Below are 18073 nucleotides of genomic sequence, written 5' to 3'. Positions count from 1 at the left end.
AAAAAAAAAAGGCTCTTGTAAATTTGGTTCAAATCTCAATCTTGGAAATATTTACTTCTAGATTATTTGATCATCAATTCATGACAGAGAAGCATCATATGATTAGGAAATTGTATACCTTTTAATAATATAAGGGTCTCTTCAACAAATCAAGAATACCAAGACTCATCCAGATAAGAAATCAGTTTGGGATTGTTGGCTTCATCAGATACTTTGGGATGAGTTATCATTACTGTGATTTACTTCTGGACTTCTCACATATCCTTGTTGTTCAACCAAACATCAGCTGATGCTCATAATAACAAAGGCAAGCAAACAACTCTTTTTGTTTATTTGCCATGGAGAAAAACTTCAATCTTTATGGTACCCCAAGATAATACTAAAATGAACATGGTGGAACATCAAGATGAAGCAGGATAAGCAGTCCTTATTTACAGAGGAATGGCTGGCTGCTTAGGCTGTTCAGTGAAGTAGATCCTGTGATGAAATGATCCTGTACAGTGTATGTACCATAATTTGGCAAAACAATAGTAATACTTTAACAAACTCAGTAATTTTGGTAGGAATAGAAAATGGAAAAACAGCAAATATCAGGCATTTATCAATCACAGTCCTTTTTTTTCCCCCTTTTTACAGCAATGTCAAAGAAAAAACCTGAATACATTTTTATAAGCTGGCAGGCCAAATACTATTATTAGGAATATATAACATATGCCCCATTCAGTCCATGTATACACATATAAATTATATATATACATATATGCAAATAAAATCCTATTATTTTGGATACTTCTGAGTAAATTTAAGAACTTTTTCTTGATCTTAAGCTCTTGATCACACATCTCAAATCATTTTCAGGTATATAAACATAACCACATAATAGTTAGACAGGCACATGTCAAGTTTCTAGTTCAGGATAATCACCTTCTATCATTAACTCTTCACTGAAAAGGTAGAGGACACCTGTATTTGGACCCAGGTTTTGCAGAGGTTTTGGTACAAGTTTTGTTTTTAACCTTTCAGGGATGTCAGTTTGCCTATCCTAAGATGATTTGGCAGAAGGGTAGGACATGTTTTGTTTATTTGGAACACCATGCAAATGTAGTCTAGCTCCATTCTTAATACAAAATAGTTTCTCTATGCTTCTATGTTGATATTGAATCCATTTTGGGAAGAATTCATTCCATTTGGTGATCATCTTTGACAGGCAACATATGATATTGCTGAATGGCTCTAAGTACTCATTTCACTTATGAGGACTACTATTATCAAAAACAGTACCTAATTCATAAAATGATTCTGAGGGCTAATAACTGGAATGTACTTAATTAGAATGGAAAAGGGCATATAGTGAGCACTCAAATTTACTGATGATTGGTTACTGTTAACACGAATACTACATGCCAGGCTCTGGGCTAGAGTAAGTTAAAAACAGCCTCTGGCCCGTGGTCCTGTAGAATTTAGAATCATGGAATGAATGGGTTGAAAACTCCAGCAATGTTCAGGTTAGTTAGGACCCACAAATGTAATAAGTGAGGCTAGGTTTGGGAATGTAGTACCTTTATACCACACACCTGGTTGGAGAGGGTCGGGACAACTTGACCCAATAAGTGGTCTTCTGAATATTCTTGCTAAATCTTGCTTTTCAAGAGAAGTTAGGAACTTGGGTTATTAGGAGAAACTTCCCAACTTAGAAGAACTGGCAACAAATGTTAATTTAAAAACAAAATAATTGCTTTATGGGCTAAAAGCCACTGTAGGTAGGGTGGTTCCTGGTTGTATGTGCCAGTTTACAACTTTGTGACATGTTGTCTGTAGTTGACCCAATTTCTCACTTTTGGGAGGCAGCCCAAATAGATTACTTGTCATTTAATCTTTAATTCTTAGTTCCTTCACAAAATGCACAGTATTTAGATAAGCTGGAAGTCTGCAGAGCAGAATTGAATATTGGAGACCATCTCTTTAAAGACCACAGAGCTGCAAATAGGACAGGTATATTGGTGTGGCCAGGATTCAGTTGACAAGGGTTTAGATAACTACTTTTTGCCAGAGAACACAAGAACACTGTAGAGCACAGATAGGTGAAGAGTTTTAACACAATTTATTTTATCTTTAAATAATTGACTAGGTCATCCAGTGTCTGGTTTTTCATACATATGTCATTAAAGTTATGTGTCAGTGAATGCTGATTTTATGTGAATCATCAACAAATTAAAGAATTTCACCAAAACCCAAATAAAAATGCCCTTTCAAACACAGCAGCCTTATTAACCTAATATGACACTGCTAGAATGGTTACAAATGATTGGCTTACTGAAAGTTGTCTACATTTCATGGCTGGTACACGATACAGGAATAATTTTATAGCGTGCTGCCATTCTACTAGCTAAGGATTTCTGTTCAGTCCATTTTAAATCCCCCCAGCTGGGGCCTCTTATGAGCACCATCCACCTCTATAGCGGCAAGCATTTCCCCCTTTTAAGCACTAACAGCATCCCCCCACCCCCTAAAGCAACTACTGCATAGGTTTTTTTTTTTTTCTATTTTTAGGTCATTTCATTGAAAAATTGGCAATAGCAACAAATATTAGATGAAGGGCTTTGTGTTTACAGATAAAATCTTCTGTGTTGCAGTATACTGTAGTGTTTGCAAAATTGGAAAAGATTTAATCAAAATAAGGTGATACACATGCATCAAAATATTAGTATTCTGAAGAAAAATTTTTTCACAGAACTACAGAATTCCTCATTTTGGGAATTATTTAAATTTGCAGCAGATTTTAAAGATTTGCTTTTCTTTTTAAAATCAAGCTAGCAGTTTTGCATATACAAACATTATAATTGCTAATATACAAGAGTTGGTGAAGAGTCCCCCCCACCCAGAATCCCTCCCTCCCTCTTCTAGGGTGAAGTCACTTGAGACTCCTATTATTTAAATGCATTTGCAATATTCTGTTTGTGTTCTAAGAGGCAGTGCCTTATCAACATTTATTCTATCTGTCTGTTAGAATTTTTACAGTGTTATTATTTACAGCAAAACTATTGATGTTTTAAAAAAGAAACAAATAGTGTTTATACCCTGACAGTTTGGGTCCAAGAAAAATAAGGCGAGCTGTTGTGGATTTAGTAATTTTAGTGTTTCTACTTGATTTGATCATTACATCTCCTTCTGTCTCTTCTGGTGGCAGGAATTTCTTCCTTTTGTAAATGACACCAAATTACTTGAGATAAACTGTTAACAGCATGGCTTCTTGTATACACTGCATTGCTAATTGCACACGCGCCAATCCCGGAAATGAAAGTGAATTTCCATGCTCTGTAAATTGGCTCATGCTAAATTAAAATGAGTTGTTTTCTTTTTCTGGTTTTCTTTTTGCATAAAAAAATCATGCCATTAATGTGTGGAAGCAGCAAACACACACACCCTTCTCCGTAAATTTTTTACTTCCGATATTTCTTCCATGAATTTCTTTACCTGGCAGTAAAAACACATGATCCTGTGGAGAAAGAGACAGATATTAGTTAGCGAGTTTAGCTTTCTTTCCTTTAAAAACAAACAAAACTTGCCTTCCTTACTATTCAGTAGACAACGTTAGAGAACCAGGGCTCATTCTTTTCTAAAGGGGTGGTTACGCTACCTGCTAAATGCCTCAAAGGATAAGGCCGCAGGATGTTCTAGAAAGCTCTTGGAAGGCAATAACCTTGCCCCCTGATCTTCATAGAAAATTACTTATGTAGTTGTGATTTTTAAGAATGTGTTGGAAAGACCCTCTCCTTGTTCTGACTCTGAAGCTCAGGTTACTTAGTCAAAAGCCAAAATGATGTGGATGAGAGGTGATCATTGATGTCTCCATAAACATCAAAACGTATGAGGTCTGGGCACCAAGAGATAGGCATATGGAGTATCTCCATCATTTTTGTAGATTTATATATTCCTCAGCCCCTAAAATCCAACTAATCTTTCAAAAAGGGGAAACAATTTCATTAGTTCATATGAAATTGTTTTGCTTTTCCACATGGAAATTAAAGACTAATTTCTACCATTGCAAAGAATACAGTTCCCATCTTTGCCTGCATTAGTTATGATGGGATAATTTCATTTGCACTTTATGTGGAGACTCCACTGAGAATGTCTTGTCTTACCGGAATTCCTGCATAAAGCATCAATGTTTTATGGCCGGTCTTAATGTGTCAAAATAAATCAACATTCTTGGCAGAGGTTTTCACTTCCCCGTCCCTGTACCAAGGATTGAATCCAGGGCTTCACATGGGTTAGGAAAGCACTGAGCTACATCCCAGCCCATTTTTTATTTTAAGACAAGGTCCTGCTAAGTTGCCCAGGTTGGCCTTGGACTTAAAATCCTCCTGCCTCAGCTTCCTCAGTACCTAGAATTAAAAGCATGCACCATTGTGCCCAGCGAGGTTCCCATACTTTGGTGCAGTACTGTTATTTGTATGAATCTTTTTCCATGAAACAAAGTTCTTCCCATATATAGCCATTTTTCCTGGCTCAGTGAAAAATAACTGAAAAACTTGAAGACTTGCCTGAGAACAAGACTGCCTCTACAGAAATCCTGAGTAAGAACAATTTTAAGAATAACCCTGTTCACTCCCATATACACAACAAACTATTCTTCACAGATTCAGAAGAACCTTTAGAATTTCGCTTCTCTTGGGGGCCTGAGAGTATTACCAGCCACTTTGAGGTTGTTGACTTACCCTAGACAAGTTTCTCTTTAGATGGATCACCTAGGACACATATGTAAATACATTAGAACAGTACTTCCTCATCTTCCCACTGTGGGTCTGGACTTCCTTTTCTTGTTTTAAAAGTGCTACTGACCTCCATGCCCCAGGTCACTACTGCATGGAGCCAAGAATACCGAAGTATCATTCCTTCTTGGGTGATTTCAACACCTCCCCCTCTCTCATGACTCTGCAGAAGTTCTAGAGAAGGAAAGTGACTCATTTCGATAGATCACATTACAGAGAGTGGGCAAATCCAAGTAAGAAGATAAAGATTTTCGCACCTCTGTTTCTACCACTTAGTCCTAATCTTCCAGGCACCAGGCTTCTTAGATGAACCGATGATGTTACTACCACAGGGCTCTCTCCATTTCATTATAATGGAGAGTTGTCAGCAGTTTTCTCTAGTTAAACTTCCCCCCACATTTTATACCTTAATTGGTACATAATTTATAAATTGTACTTCATCTATTATAGTTTGATAATTTTTAGTAAATTTATATAGATGTAAGATCTAACTTGAGAACTTTCTTGTTTTCTTCATTTCTTCTAATAAATTAATCCAACTTTCCAGATTAATTTCATATTAAGGTCTTTCTCTTCTACATCAGTATGAGCAAACTTTATTTTTCTAGAAATAGTTTCTAAGACTTTAAAAAACCTCTTATGTCCATTTAAATTTAGTATGTTCTGGGTGATAGTTAAAAAAGTTGAAGTTACCCTTAAAAATCTCTTGTTCTCAATCATGCAATTAGTTTGTGGGTCCCAACCACACAGGGTATTGAGATGTGGAATTGGACAAAAATCTTTTACCAAGTTCAGTGTTGTACAAAAAGATTAGAACCTTGGATAAGTGACTTTTTTATAAATAGACACTTTGTATAAACTGTGATTAAAAACACCAACTGAAGGGACAGTGTGAAGGCAGGAGTCATCAATGGCATTTCAGAAACAGGATTCTGAATCATCTCCCCTTGCTGGGTTTAGATAATGGATATGAGATAGACAGGTTTGATTTAGGAATTCTTTTGTGGGTTTGGTATGCCTTTTACCTCCAAAGGCAGGAGAAACTAACTCAGAAAACCAATCATTCGTGTAATTTCACAGTGATTTTTTTCTAAGAAACATTTTAAAATATAGAAAAAACAGCAAGTAAATGTTTCTTCATGGTAACTGATAATTCTCAAATATTATACTTCACATCTTCAAGTCATGTGTATAAAGGAACCAAACCTTCCTTTATAGGCAGTTTTTAGTTCCCAACACCTAGCCTAAAGAAGTGCTATATCTTTAGCAGGATCTGAAGCTCTCTGAAGCCTATCCCCATACAGTTTTTTTAAATGCTCACTAATTCACACTGTCTTGTTTCATAATTTCTAGTGGTTTTAAAAACTGATTGAACAAAAGAATTATCTGGGAAAATTTAAATCCTAATGTCTAGCCCACATTCCATATGGGCTTATCCAGAATTTCTTATGATTAGGCCCAGTACACAATTATTTTAAAATTCTTCAAGTGATTCCAGTGTTCTACTAAATTTGAGAGCTAGTGATGTGCCCTGGAGAAGTGCTTCTCAAAATTTAATATGCAGATAAAGCACCTGTGGTAATCTTCAAATGTAGACTTTATCTCATAGGTCAAGGCTAAGCCCAGACATTCTGCATTTCATCGTAACTACATGCCCAGTATCAGCTTCATTGTTTTCAAACTTTTTTTTTTTTAGCTCACAATTTGTATTCACCTGCATCCCCACCTTTTCTAATCATGAGATCTTTCTGTATGCTTCAAGTTTGTTTCAAATGCTCTCTCTATGGAAGGACAGACCCTTGTGATCTATCTTTTGTCACCTCTCATTTAGTGTGAGAATTGTCATAGCTTGAGGAAAGCCCTTCTGATATATCTTCCTCACAGCCCACAGAGGACAGATTTCTTTGCTCTAGTTCTTCCTTTCTCCCCCTGTCCAGCTGCCTCTTCCTTCCCTTCTCCTGTCTCTAGTCATATGGGCAAGAATATTTTTTCTAAACAATAATTCTAACTACAATTATAATAAACTACAGTTTAGTTTTAAAGTAATTTCCAATTCATGCAGATTTTTTTTATTCAACTAATACCAATAGATGGGGCATTTTTGAGTTTGTTCTTTTCTAGTGACTTGTGGTTAAAAAAATACCTGAAGTTGTAGGGGCCAGCAGGAATAAAGGAAAATACTGGACAAATATTGGCCTAAAATTTTTATGTTTATTGTGTGCCAGGTATTGTTCCAAAGAGGTTAACTCATTTAATCCTAATAACCAAAAGGGATTATTATTTTCTCCATTGTACAGATAAGAAAATAGAGACACAGAGGTTAACAAGAAGCTCCAGGAACTACAGCAAGTGGCAGAGTCAGAATTGGCAGTCAGGCTACTTAACTCTAGGACCTTGCTTTTACCACCCTGAAGCCAAGGCCTTTGGTTAATGAGTTAGATTTTTTTTTAATAAGAAAAATAAAAACATATTGCAAATGAATTCTGGGAAAATAAGCTGGAGGAAAGGGCAGGATTCTGAATTTGGAGTGAAGCAATTCAGATTGTGGCTTTGCCTTCTTGGAGGCAGATTCTGGAGATGGGGGTTAAAATCCAGACCTACCATTAACTGCAGTCTCAGGGATTTTCTCTCATTCATTCATTAGTAAAACAGATATTCTCATCCCTTTTTAATAATTTCCCAGTGTTACTATGAGAAACAGTGTAAGGAATAATTGAAAATAAACAGTTGAAAGTAAATCCTCATCCATCTCATAAGGATTTCAGTAATACTGCTGTTCTGACTTCTCCCATGTTTTATAATAGTGTCCCAGGCTACTGCTCAGTCCCCCAGCCTCCATCACTCAGGCCATCCAAGGTTCTCTTCTTGGTTTTCTTATTACTTCATACTAATAAGAATAGCTCATGCTTACTGTGGCCTTAGCAGCTACTATTATTAATTTACATGTATTAACTCAATTTAGTTCTAAAACCAATTCTGAGATAAGTTACTATTATCCTTCTTTTGGGAAGAGGGTTATTGCTATTCATTAGAGCTTAATTTCAAGCCTCTTGTCAACTCAACTTGGATGAATAGAGGTAAAGAAATTAAGACACAGAAGTAACTTGCCCAAGCACACATAACTAGTAAACTACTTGGTAGTTCCATCCACTCAGGCCACTTTATTTCTAACACCTAACCAAAGGTGGCCGCATTAAGATCTCTAGCTCAGACAGACTTGTTTGAAATCATTAACAAATAATGAGGGTACCGAAATGCGGCATTTATAAAGGCTAGTTCCTCACCTGGGCTTCCTTAATCCTAAATTTGTTTTTGTGGTCTTAGGGTCAATCTTTTTGTTAATAATTACATGTAAGCTAGAAACCCTGATGTCATCACCTTCACTCGCTATGTAGAATTAATCTGATTGTTAGCTAAAATATTCCTCAAATCTGCCTTCTCCTTTCCATTGTCTTATTCCAGTTCAGGCCCTCTTCTTTCTCAACTGTGGGCCTTGAGTTCAAATTCTTTTTTTTCCCCCACTAACTTCCTCTATGACCTTTTAAACTTCCCTGAAAAATGTCCCTTAGGACTTGCTCCTTAGCTCCTTTTCTGCTCACTTCAGCTTTTTCTATAGGTAACCATATCAGTTCTTTAGTGTTCAAAACCCATTTCTTCAGAATCCAAAATTATATGTTGAGTCCCATCTTTTCCCTAAAGCTCTAGACTTATCTAAATACTTGGATATGGTCACCTCAAACTCAAATGAGTTCAAGCCTGTATGCCTAATGCTCTTCTTAAAATCCATTTCTCGGGGCTGGGGTTGTGGCTCAGTGGTAGAGAGCTCTCCTAGCACGTGTGAGGCCCTGGGTTCGATCCTCGGCACCACATATAAATAAATAAATAAAATAAAGATATTGAGTTCCAGTACAACTAAAAATTTTAAAAAATCCATTTCTCTTCCACTTCTGCTTTCTGTATCATCCAGTTGCTTATACCACAAACCTGGGAGTTCTTCTAGAATTAACCCTACCCCAGAGTTAATCTACAAGTTCTATAGATCTTCCTGAAACTATTGCTCAAATCTAGCCCAAGTCCACATTATAGCTTAACCAAGCTATAGCAATAACTTCCTAACAGGTCACCTTAATTTTATTCTCTTATCCATTCTCTAACACAGTATGCTCTTTAAAAAAAAAAAAAAAGAAAAGAAAAAAGAAAAAAAAGGTCAGGATCTCACTTAGATTGATCTTAGAATGGAGTGTCATCATTTCCTTTAACCTACAGGGCTCTAAGGGATTCTGCATTTCAAAATTTATCTTGTGTCTGCCTCACCCTATCTCAAGGTTCTGGTACAATGATTTCCTCAAATGTGGCATACTTTTTTTTTTTTTTTTTTTAAACCTTAGTGCCCCCTACATGCTGTATCCTTTGTAGTTCTCATCATTCTTTTCCTAGTTGCCATCACTGAGGAGTTCTTAAATGTCATGACTTCAGAGAGATTTTCCTAACTCTCAAATCTGTGTATACATTTTTTTCATTGGATCTTGAACTTTATAATTTGGGAGCTTAATTATTTGTCCCATCTCTTTCACAGTTGTGGACTAGGAAATCTAGAAAGGCAGGGACCATAGAGGTTTTGTAACTGTTGTATATCTAGCTCTTCTACTCTGAGCCAGGTAGAAGGTCTTTGAAGGAATGAATTAAATTAGTCAACTTTTTGACCTCAGATGAGGGACTGCACTATCAAGCTGAGATTCTCTTGGCTTCCATATGTTGAGTGAGAGCCTCAGAATTTTATCAAAGGGGGTATGGAATGTAGCTATTTGTCAATGTAAGTCTTTGTCATGGCTTTGATCTGAGGATGTTCCCTTGCCCCAACCTCACTAATCGGCCCTTTAATATTATCTGAAGTAAAAATCTGGAGATTATGGATACATTAAAAATGAAACCATGCTTTTTTTTTTTTAAAAAAAAGGACAAAAAAGAGTATTTTCCTTGTGTAGAGTATGAAAAAATTTACTGTAAGCTCCTTTGTACATGTATTTGACTTAAATTTTGTATTTAAATCTCTATTAATGAATGCGAGTACTATTTAAGAACTTAGGTTTTAGATGAGTTCATTCTTAGTGGTGGGATCTTGGGTAAGTCATTTAACTTTTCCAAATATTTTTTTTATTTCAAAAAACAACCCAATGGCATTTTTTTTAAAGTAATTATATGAGGTAATGTAAAAGATTTTTCCTAGTGCCTGCCATACAATAGTCATTTAACAGGAAATCACTTCGATGCATAAACATTTTTAGAAGCTCAGTATGATAGAGTAATGGATTGAGTATCAATAATCTTGCATTCAAGTCCTGTCTCTACCAGTCCTAAGCTGTATGACAGTAAACATATCACCTGACTTCTGAGCTTTATTATTCTCATCTGTAAAGGGTTGCAAGCACAATTGGCCTGGCCTGCCTAAACATTTATTTGAAGGATTACACAAAAATATTACCTTGTAATCTATAAATAAACTTACACTATAAAGAAATCTTTGCCATTAAAAACAGGATGAGCTGGGCACGGTGGCAGATGCCTATAATCCCAGCTACTCCAGAGGTTGAGACAGGAGGATCAAAGCCAGCCTCAGCAATGGTGAGGTGCTAAGCAACTCAGTGAGACCCTGTCTCTAAATAAAATGCAAAATAGGGCTGGGGATAGGGCTTAGAGGTTAAGTGCCCCTGAGTTCAACCTCCAGTACCAACAACAACAAACAAACCAGGATGGCTGTGACTCCATATTAAAGAAAAGCAGGTGTGGGGTTTAGATAGCTGAGAAGTCAACTGGCTCTAGAATGTGAAATAAAAATTTCTGAGATTCTGTCAGAGATTCAGTGAAACTGGGCAGCATTCCACTTGCTTTGTTTTTTTTATTTTAAAAGGAAAGCAGCCAGCAGGACTGTAAAGACTTAAATATATTTGCAAATTGATTTTTTTTCCAGAGTATTACATTCAATGTCCGGGAATTCCAGGCAATATTCTGGAACTCAATTCCTAAGTTCACGTAATGGAAGGTAAAAATCACCCTGGAAAGTAGAATTAGGCCACCTGCCACATGACTGTTCATTCCATCTGACATGTTGTTTGCTTTCTATTGAAATTATTTTCACATTCATATGAATAATCTACTGGAATATCTGTTTCTTGAAGGCAAGTGAACATGACAACTTTGCAATACTGGAGATCAAACCCAGGGCCTCACACATACTAGGCAAATACTCTACGACTGAGCTATACCCAGCTCTCATTTTAAAATTTTATTTTGAGATAGGTTTTTCTTAGTTGCTGAGGGTCTTGCCAAGATGCTGAGGCTGACCTCAAATTTGAGATCCTCCTCTCTTAGTCTCGTGAGTAGCTAGGATTGCATGCACCACCATGCCCAACTCTGACAACCTCTTTACATAGTGATTATTTATAATCATAAAACTGCTTGTATATTCAGTAACCAAGTAGTTTCTATATTAACATGTTAATGTAGAAATTTAAATTTAATTTTAATTTAAAAAGCTTAGTACCATCAATATATTCTTTTGGCATTATTTATTCACAAATCCTAGGTATATGTCACTGTAGAAAAATGGCTCAGTTGATATTAGTGATCTTTCTGGTTCTTTCCCACTTGGAATCTGTGTATATGACTGAACAAGTTGCTAAACTCTCAGGGTTGTACTGAAATGGACTGAACCTTCTTATATTTCATTTAGCACTTAGAGTTGTTTGATTCAAGATACCAAACTCAGTATTTTAGAAATCTGTTATACAAATTAGTCTTTTACCAGTTCAATAATAGAACTTGCATGATAGATGGGTTCTTATTAGACATTGCTACACTGATGTCATCCTGAATTTTATCACCCTTCTCATCAAATAAAAAGCCAGTAATGTCCAAAAGCTAGCATGTGCAATAGTCTCTCAACAGATGTCTCACTCATCCATTATTGCTCCCTCCAGTTCATTTCTAACTTGCATCTGGAGTGAGTAATAAAGAAAAGAAATTGGGTTTATATTCCACCCTTGCCTTAAGACTTTTAGATTTAGAGTGAAGACCAGAATCCTTAAAGAGACAAATAATCCTATTCATCCATTAAAACAGCCCACATGTGACATTCTCAAGGAAAGTTTCCCTGTCACCATTCAGACCCAGGTGAAGGCCCTAATAAACATTGAGAATATGGGCACTGAAAGCAGATAATTAGGGTTTCCATCCTATTTCTGCCATTTTTTTCCCTCAATGCCATCAAAACTGATGTGATTGATTAGTTAAGTTTGGTTACCATTAAATCTCTCAAATGGATCAGTTAGGGTTATTACCATGTTAAGTGTTGCTTACCAGTGAATTCTGTGCTCGGGTAGAAAACCTCATAGGAGGTGAAATAAGAGTGAATAAACAAATGATAAAATATGATGGGGGGGAAACTAAGAATTTAGGAGGGTCTTAGTATCCTCACATATAAATTTAGGCATACCAAAACTAGATTATTTCTCAGTTCCTTACCTGAGCACACCAAATACCAGTATTTTCAGTAGGTACAAAACAGCAAATACATGAAAGTAAAAATTGTCCATGGGGCTTAGAAGATAAAAGTGAATGGCCCTGAAGACATGATTCTGCTTTCCTTTCAGAGTTATAGGGAACTTTTCAAAATTGTTTTTTCACCTTAAATGCCCCTTTTAAATTTTTTTTTCCACTATTGGGGATTGAACTCAGGGTCTGGGATTGAACCCAGAGCCAGACAAGTGCTGTACTACTAAGCTACATCCCCAGCTCTTCTTATTTTGAGACAGGATCTCACTAAATTGCCAGGCTCACCTTGAGCTTATACTCCTCTTGCCTCAGCCTCCTCACTAGCTGGGATTGTGTGTGCAACCATGCCCAGCCCCCAAATGGCCTTACTAATTGTAGCCAAGTAGAAAGAAACAGGTCAATGTAAAAATTCAGAAAAACAATATTAAAGTAATGTCAGTTGTAAAGTGAACTTTCTTTAAATTTTCTAGACTTAATTTTTTTAAAAAAATGTTAATAAAACAGCTGAGTGTAGTGTCACCTGCCTATAATCCCAGTGATTTGGGATGCTAAGGCAGGAGAATCACAAGCTCAAGGCCACCTTAGGTATTTAGTGAGAACCTTGGTAACGTTGCAAGACCCTGTCTCAAAAAAGTACTGGGGATATAGCTCAGTGGTAAAGAACATGCCTAGCCAGCATGAGGCCTTGAATTTAAGCCCCAGTACTCAAAACAGCGTTCCATTTAATTAACTACATATTTTTTGTTTTTAATATAAAACAAGAACTTGACTTATTTTGACTTGGTACTATCTTTCAACCAAAAGTATATCCTCAGATGCTAAAATTGTGAAAGCCTAATTAATACAACTCTGAAGAGTACATTTGTGAGAATTATTTGTTGCTGAATAATCTTCCTGTTAGATTATATATGCCTACTGCATTTCATAGTGAGCTTCTGCTCTTGGAGAACAGAAGACTCAAAAATTACTATTTACTTTTGCAGACATCATTTATATTTAAATTCCTGCCTAATTTTCAAGGAGAGAATTTATGGACTATAATTAGAGTGAAGCGTGTGTGTGTACGCCTCCAAAAACATAAAAAGAAAGTGAACAACTCATTGGATTTTTCCAAGTTGAAATTCAGTGAAAAGGATGAAGGGGAAGATCTGAATCACTTTTTTAAGGGAAATTTAGAAGCTTCAGAGGAATTCAAGTCCCTCTGTCTTGGATAGGAGCACACTTCACACCTTGACTGACTGTTCACTGTTAGGAGTGGCTCTTCTTTTCCACATGCCGTATTTCTTTCTTCATCTTCACCTTATAACCTTCTCCCTGCTTTAAAAGGAATGTACATGTTAAGATTTTGTGGTGAAAGAGTTTTAGTTATAGTTTCCACTCTGGTCCCTGGAAGCTGGATTAGGATAAATGAAACTGTTTAAAGCACTTTGTTACTTCAAATCCAAAAAGACATACAATCTCTTTGGCTTAACCACACAGCTTAGCATCATGGAAGCAAGCAAAAGCACCATAAAGATAAATATGAGATAACTGTACTTCACAATAATTCAGCAGGTTAGTGATACATTTAAAAAAAATCTACAAGAAATTGTCATTAAAGCTCACAAGACAACCAAACCCCAATTAAAAAAAAATCACAATTTGTGATTTTTTAAGCCAGCTGAACTTGAAGTTATGATATAATGAGAAAGAAATTTCTCAGTAAAGCACTAATCAAGAACTAAATAACATGGAAATGCTATAGATCTGAGGGTCTGTTCTTCTTCTGAGGTCTGTAGAATTACCAAGACAGTCCCCTTGTTCCTAGACCAAGGCGGCATTGATTTTCCATAAAACAAGATCTTTCTTCACTGAACCCCAGGAACACATTTCTCTTGAGAGTGAGGCTTTTGTACAAATACTAGTTTTTATCCTATATGTAACAGAAAATATCCTTTGATTTTTTTTCTCATGTAGTCCTGAGAAATTTTCACTTTTTTCTTATGTAAACATAATCTACTAAATAAGAAAGGGTAGGAATGGAGTGGTAGCTCAGTGGTAGAGCGCTTGCCTAGCATACGTGAGGCACTGGGTTTGAACCTTAGCACCATATAAAAAAAATAAAGGTATTGTGTCAATCTACAATTAAAAATACAAAAATAAATAAGAAAGGGTAAAAATGTGGGAAACAAATGATAAATAACTAGATGTTTTCTTTGAGAGATGGGGCTTTATTGGGTGAACTGCACTGCTCAGTGTTGAGTCTGGTTTTGTAACTGGCACATTGGAAATAGGGAAACCTAAAGAGGGGAACCTCTTTAGGCAAAAATGTAATTCAGATTTCCCCGTAGAATATTTTGGAAAGGGAAAATGTATGGATCTGATATCAGGATTATGAACTGAGCTTTTGCCACCCAGCTATTCAACTCCTGTCCTTTGGAGTGTACTCCATCCATTTCCCAGGCAGGCACTCAGTTGAAGGTCAGTCCTGTTTAGGGCTTGGCCACTCCCAAGGGGGGTTTGTAGGTGGCAAAAGGTTTTATTATCTTCCTCTCTTTCAAACTAGCACATTCTGTCACCAAATAAATGAACTCATGTTTGTGAAGGAAGATAGTAAAAAATATATAACATTAAGGAATGTTAGGAAGAAAAGCCTTTTAATTTGACCCTGGTCAAATGCATATATCAAAAGCAGCAAATGCTTCAAGCTGCCACACTGCAGATGCCAGTCCGTTAGCAGCTTTTTTATGGAGTGCACAAAGCTTTTATCATCTACTTTTTCCTTGGCAGTCTCTCTGTATTACCACTTCATCCTGTTTTCTCTCTTGTGGGATAATTCGTCTTATTACTTTCCGAGTGATCTGCAGGAAGCAATAGTGAACAATAGAGATTTTTCTGTTTTAAGAGGTGACCCTATAGTATGAAAATCATGTGATTTTTAATGCAGAAAATTTAAATTCCAAGAGAAGCATAAAACTCATTGATGATTAATTACTTTTCTGGTGATGAGGTTGCCTTCTTCATCAGTGAATTGTTCTTCTGTGATAGATTCACCAGGAATGTTTTTTGCTTCCTCTCCCTAAAGGATGTGGTATACAGGTTAGCAACAATACTAGAAGGAGAGATCTCCACACCACTCCAAAAACCACACACATGCTCTGGAATTTGAGAAAAGGCAGTAGCGAATTCTACTTGCTACTCCAACATGACGGGGAAAGACTGGCTTCACTGATGGTTATTTTGCAGCCAACAACCTTTAAGCATTAAACCTCAAACATCTATTCAAGCACATGCTTGAATAGGACAGACAACAACAAAATGCCAAAAAGGAAGAATCTGGAAATATATAATTGTAGAATGAAATCACACACACAGAAACGCCAAAAGGCTTTATTGAAAAGTTTTAGTGGATTACGGCTCTGACTTGATCATCTCACTCAGAGTGCAATGTTTCTTCTTTAGTTATGTATATCTATAGAGATTTTGTAGATTAAGTTTTGTCTAATTTAAGAGAGTACCTTAGTTGGGGCATGATATTTATCACCCTTAATAGTTTAAAAACTAACTTATTAAGGGTATATATACATTTCGTGAAAGACTATGAAAAAAATTCAGGATACAGAGAAAGTCTTATTTTTATTTATTTTATTTTTGACAGTGCTGGGGATTGAACCCAGGGCTTTATGCTTGTTAGGCAAACACTCTACCACTAAGCTATGTCCCCAAAGTTCTAATTAAGAATGAGCTTTTCACAGGTCTTAAGATAAGTGAGGAAATAAGTCTCATGAAGACATAGTTCAAAAATACTACTATGAAGTGAAGGGGTCTTATGCAATGACTGACTGTCCAAAGTAGGGGGAAAATTATATTAAATTCCTTTGGTACTGATTTTGGTTAGTAACTGTTTGGATTTAGAAGAGGTAAATTCTTAAAGCTCTTCCTCTGGTAAGTTAAAATGGAATAAATTCTCAAATCCCAGGCTGGGCTCATGTTCTCTTGTTCATAAGCAGTTTGATGGATTCAGACAATTCCTTAATATTGCTTCATGAGTGCTATGATTATATAAAAAGAAAAACTGCATGGAGAAGAACACTTGGACTGTATCTATAATAACATTACCTTCTTTTTTTTAAACTTCTAGAACTAGTAAATGAATTGAGCAAAGTAGCAGGTTATGAAATCAACACCCATAAATTAAAGGCATTTCTGTATATCCATGACAAATCCTCTGAGAGGGAAATTAGGAAAACTATCCCATTTACAATAGCCTCAAAAAAAAAAATACTTGGGAATCAATGAAAGAGGTGAAAGATCTATACAATGAAAACTACAGAACCCTAAGGAAAGAAATCAAATAAGACCTTAGAAGATGGAAAGATCTACCTTGCTCTTGGATAGGCAGAATTAATATTATCAAAATGACCATACTACCAAAAGCACTATACAGATTTAATGCAATTCCAATCAAAATCTCAATGGCATTCCTCATAGAAATAGAAAAAGCAATCATGAAATTCATCTGGAAAAATAAAAGAACCAGAATATCTAAAGCAATCCTTAGCAGGATGAGTGAAGTAGGTGGCATCACTATACCAGACCTTAAACTATATTATAGAGCAATAGTAACAAAAACAGCATGCTATTGGCACCAAAACAGAGTGGTAGACCAATGGTACAGAATACAGGACACACAGACTAACCCACAAAATTACAATTATCTTATATTAGACAAAGTTGCCAAAAACATGCATTGGAGAAAAGATAGCATCTTCAACAAATGGTGCTGGGAAAACTGGAAATCCATATGCAACCCCTATCTCTCATCATGCTTAAAACTTAACGCAAAATGGATCAAGGATCTAGGGATTAAACCAGAGACTCTGTGTCTAATAGAAGAAAAAGTAGGTCCTAATCTTCATCATGTGAGATTAGGCCCCAACTTCCTTAATAAGACTCCTGTAGTACAAGAATTAAAACCAAGAATCAATAAATGGAATGGACTCAAACTAAAAAGTTTCTTCTCAGCAAAAGAAACAATCTGTGAGGTGAACAGAGAGCCTACATCCTGGGAGTAAATTTTTACCCCTCACACATCAGATAGAGAGAGCACTAATCTCTAGGGTATATAAAGAACTAAAAAATCTAAATACCAAAAACACAAGTAACCCAATCAATAAATGGGCCAAGGACCTGAACAGACACTTCTCAGAAGAGGATATTCAATCAACAAATATATGAAAAAATGTTCATCATCTCTAGCAATTAGAGAAATGCAAATCAAAACTACTCTAAGATACCATCTCACTCCAGTCAGAATGGCAGCTATTATGAAGGCAAACAATAAGTGTTGGTGAGGATGTGGGGGGAAGGCACACTCATACATTGCTGGTGGGACTGCAAATTGGTGCAGCCAATATGGAAAGAAGTATGGAGATTCCTTGGAAAACTTGGGATGGAACCACCATTTGACCCAGCTATTTCTCTCCTCGGTCTATACCCAAAGGACTTAAAAACAGTATACTATAGGGACACAGCCACATCAATGTTTACAGCAGCACAATTCATAATAGCTAAACTGTGGAACCGAACTAGATGCCCCTCAGTAGATGAAAGAATTTTAAAAATGTGGCATATATACACAATGGAATTTTACTCAGCAATAAAAGACAATAAAATCACGACATTTGCAGGTAAATGGATGTAGCTGGAGAAGATAATGCTAAGTGAAGTTAGCCAATCCCCCCAAAACAAATGTCGAATGTTTTCTCTGA

The 18073-nt window shown here is 36.2% G+C and overlaps 1 protein-coding gene and 1 non-coding gene across 4 annotated transcripts in view; both read right to left on the bottom strand.

Annotated features, from left to right (window-relative positions):
• Window positions 1-2898: 2898 nt before the first annotated feature.
• Window positions 2899-18073, bottom strand: part of Ank3 (ankyrin 3) — a 321653-nt gene continuing 306478 nt past the window's right edge. For all 3 annotated transcript variants that reach the window (XM_027931178.2, XM_071611239.1, XM_071611240.1), the window contains 2 exons: window positions 13553-13640; window positions 2899-3496 (listed from right to left, as the gene is read on the bottom strand). In XM_027931178.2, coding sequence (XP_027786979.1) covers window positions 13572-13640 — 69 coding nt within the window. In that variant the 3' untranslated portion in view covers window positions 2899-3496; window positions 13553-13571. The remainder of the gene's footprint in view (window positions 3497-13552; window positions 13641-18073) is intronic.
• Trnav-aac (transfer RNA valine (anticodon AAC)) lies at window positions 15952-16029 on the bottom strand. Its single transcript has one exon. It is a non-coding gene; the product is annotated as a tRNA-Val (tRNA).

The sequence above is a fragment of the Marmota flaviventris genome, chromosome 4 (assembly GCF_047511675.1).
Source record: "Marmota flaviventris isolate mMarFla1 chromosome 4, mMarFla1.hap1, whole genome shotgun sequence".
Lineage (NCBI taxonomy): Eukaryota > Metazoa > Chordata > Mammalia > Rodentia > Sciuridae > Marmota > Marmota flaviventris.
This window is presented reverse-complemented; position numbering and strand designations above follow the sequence as displayed.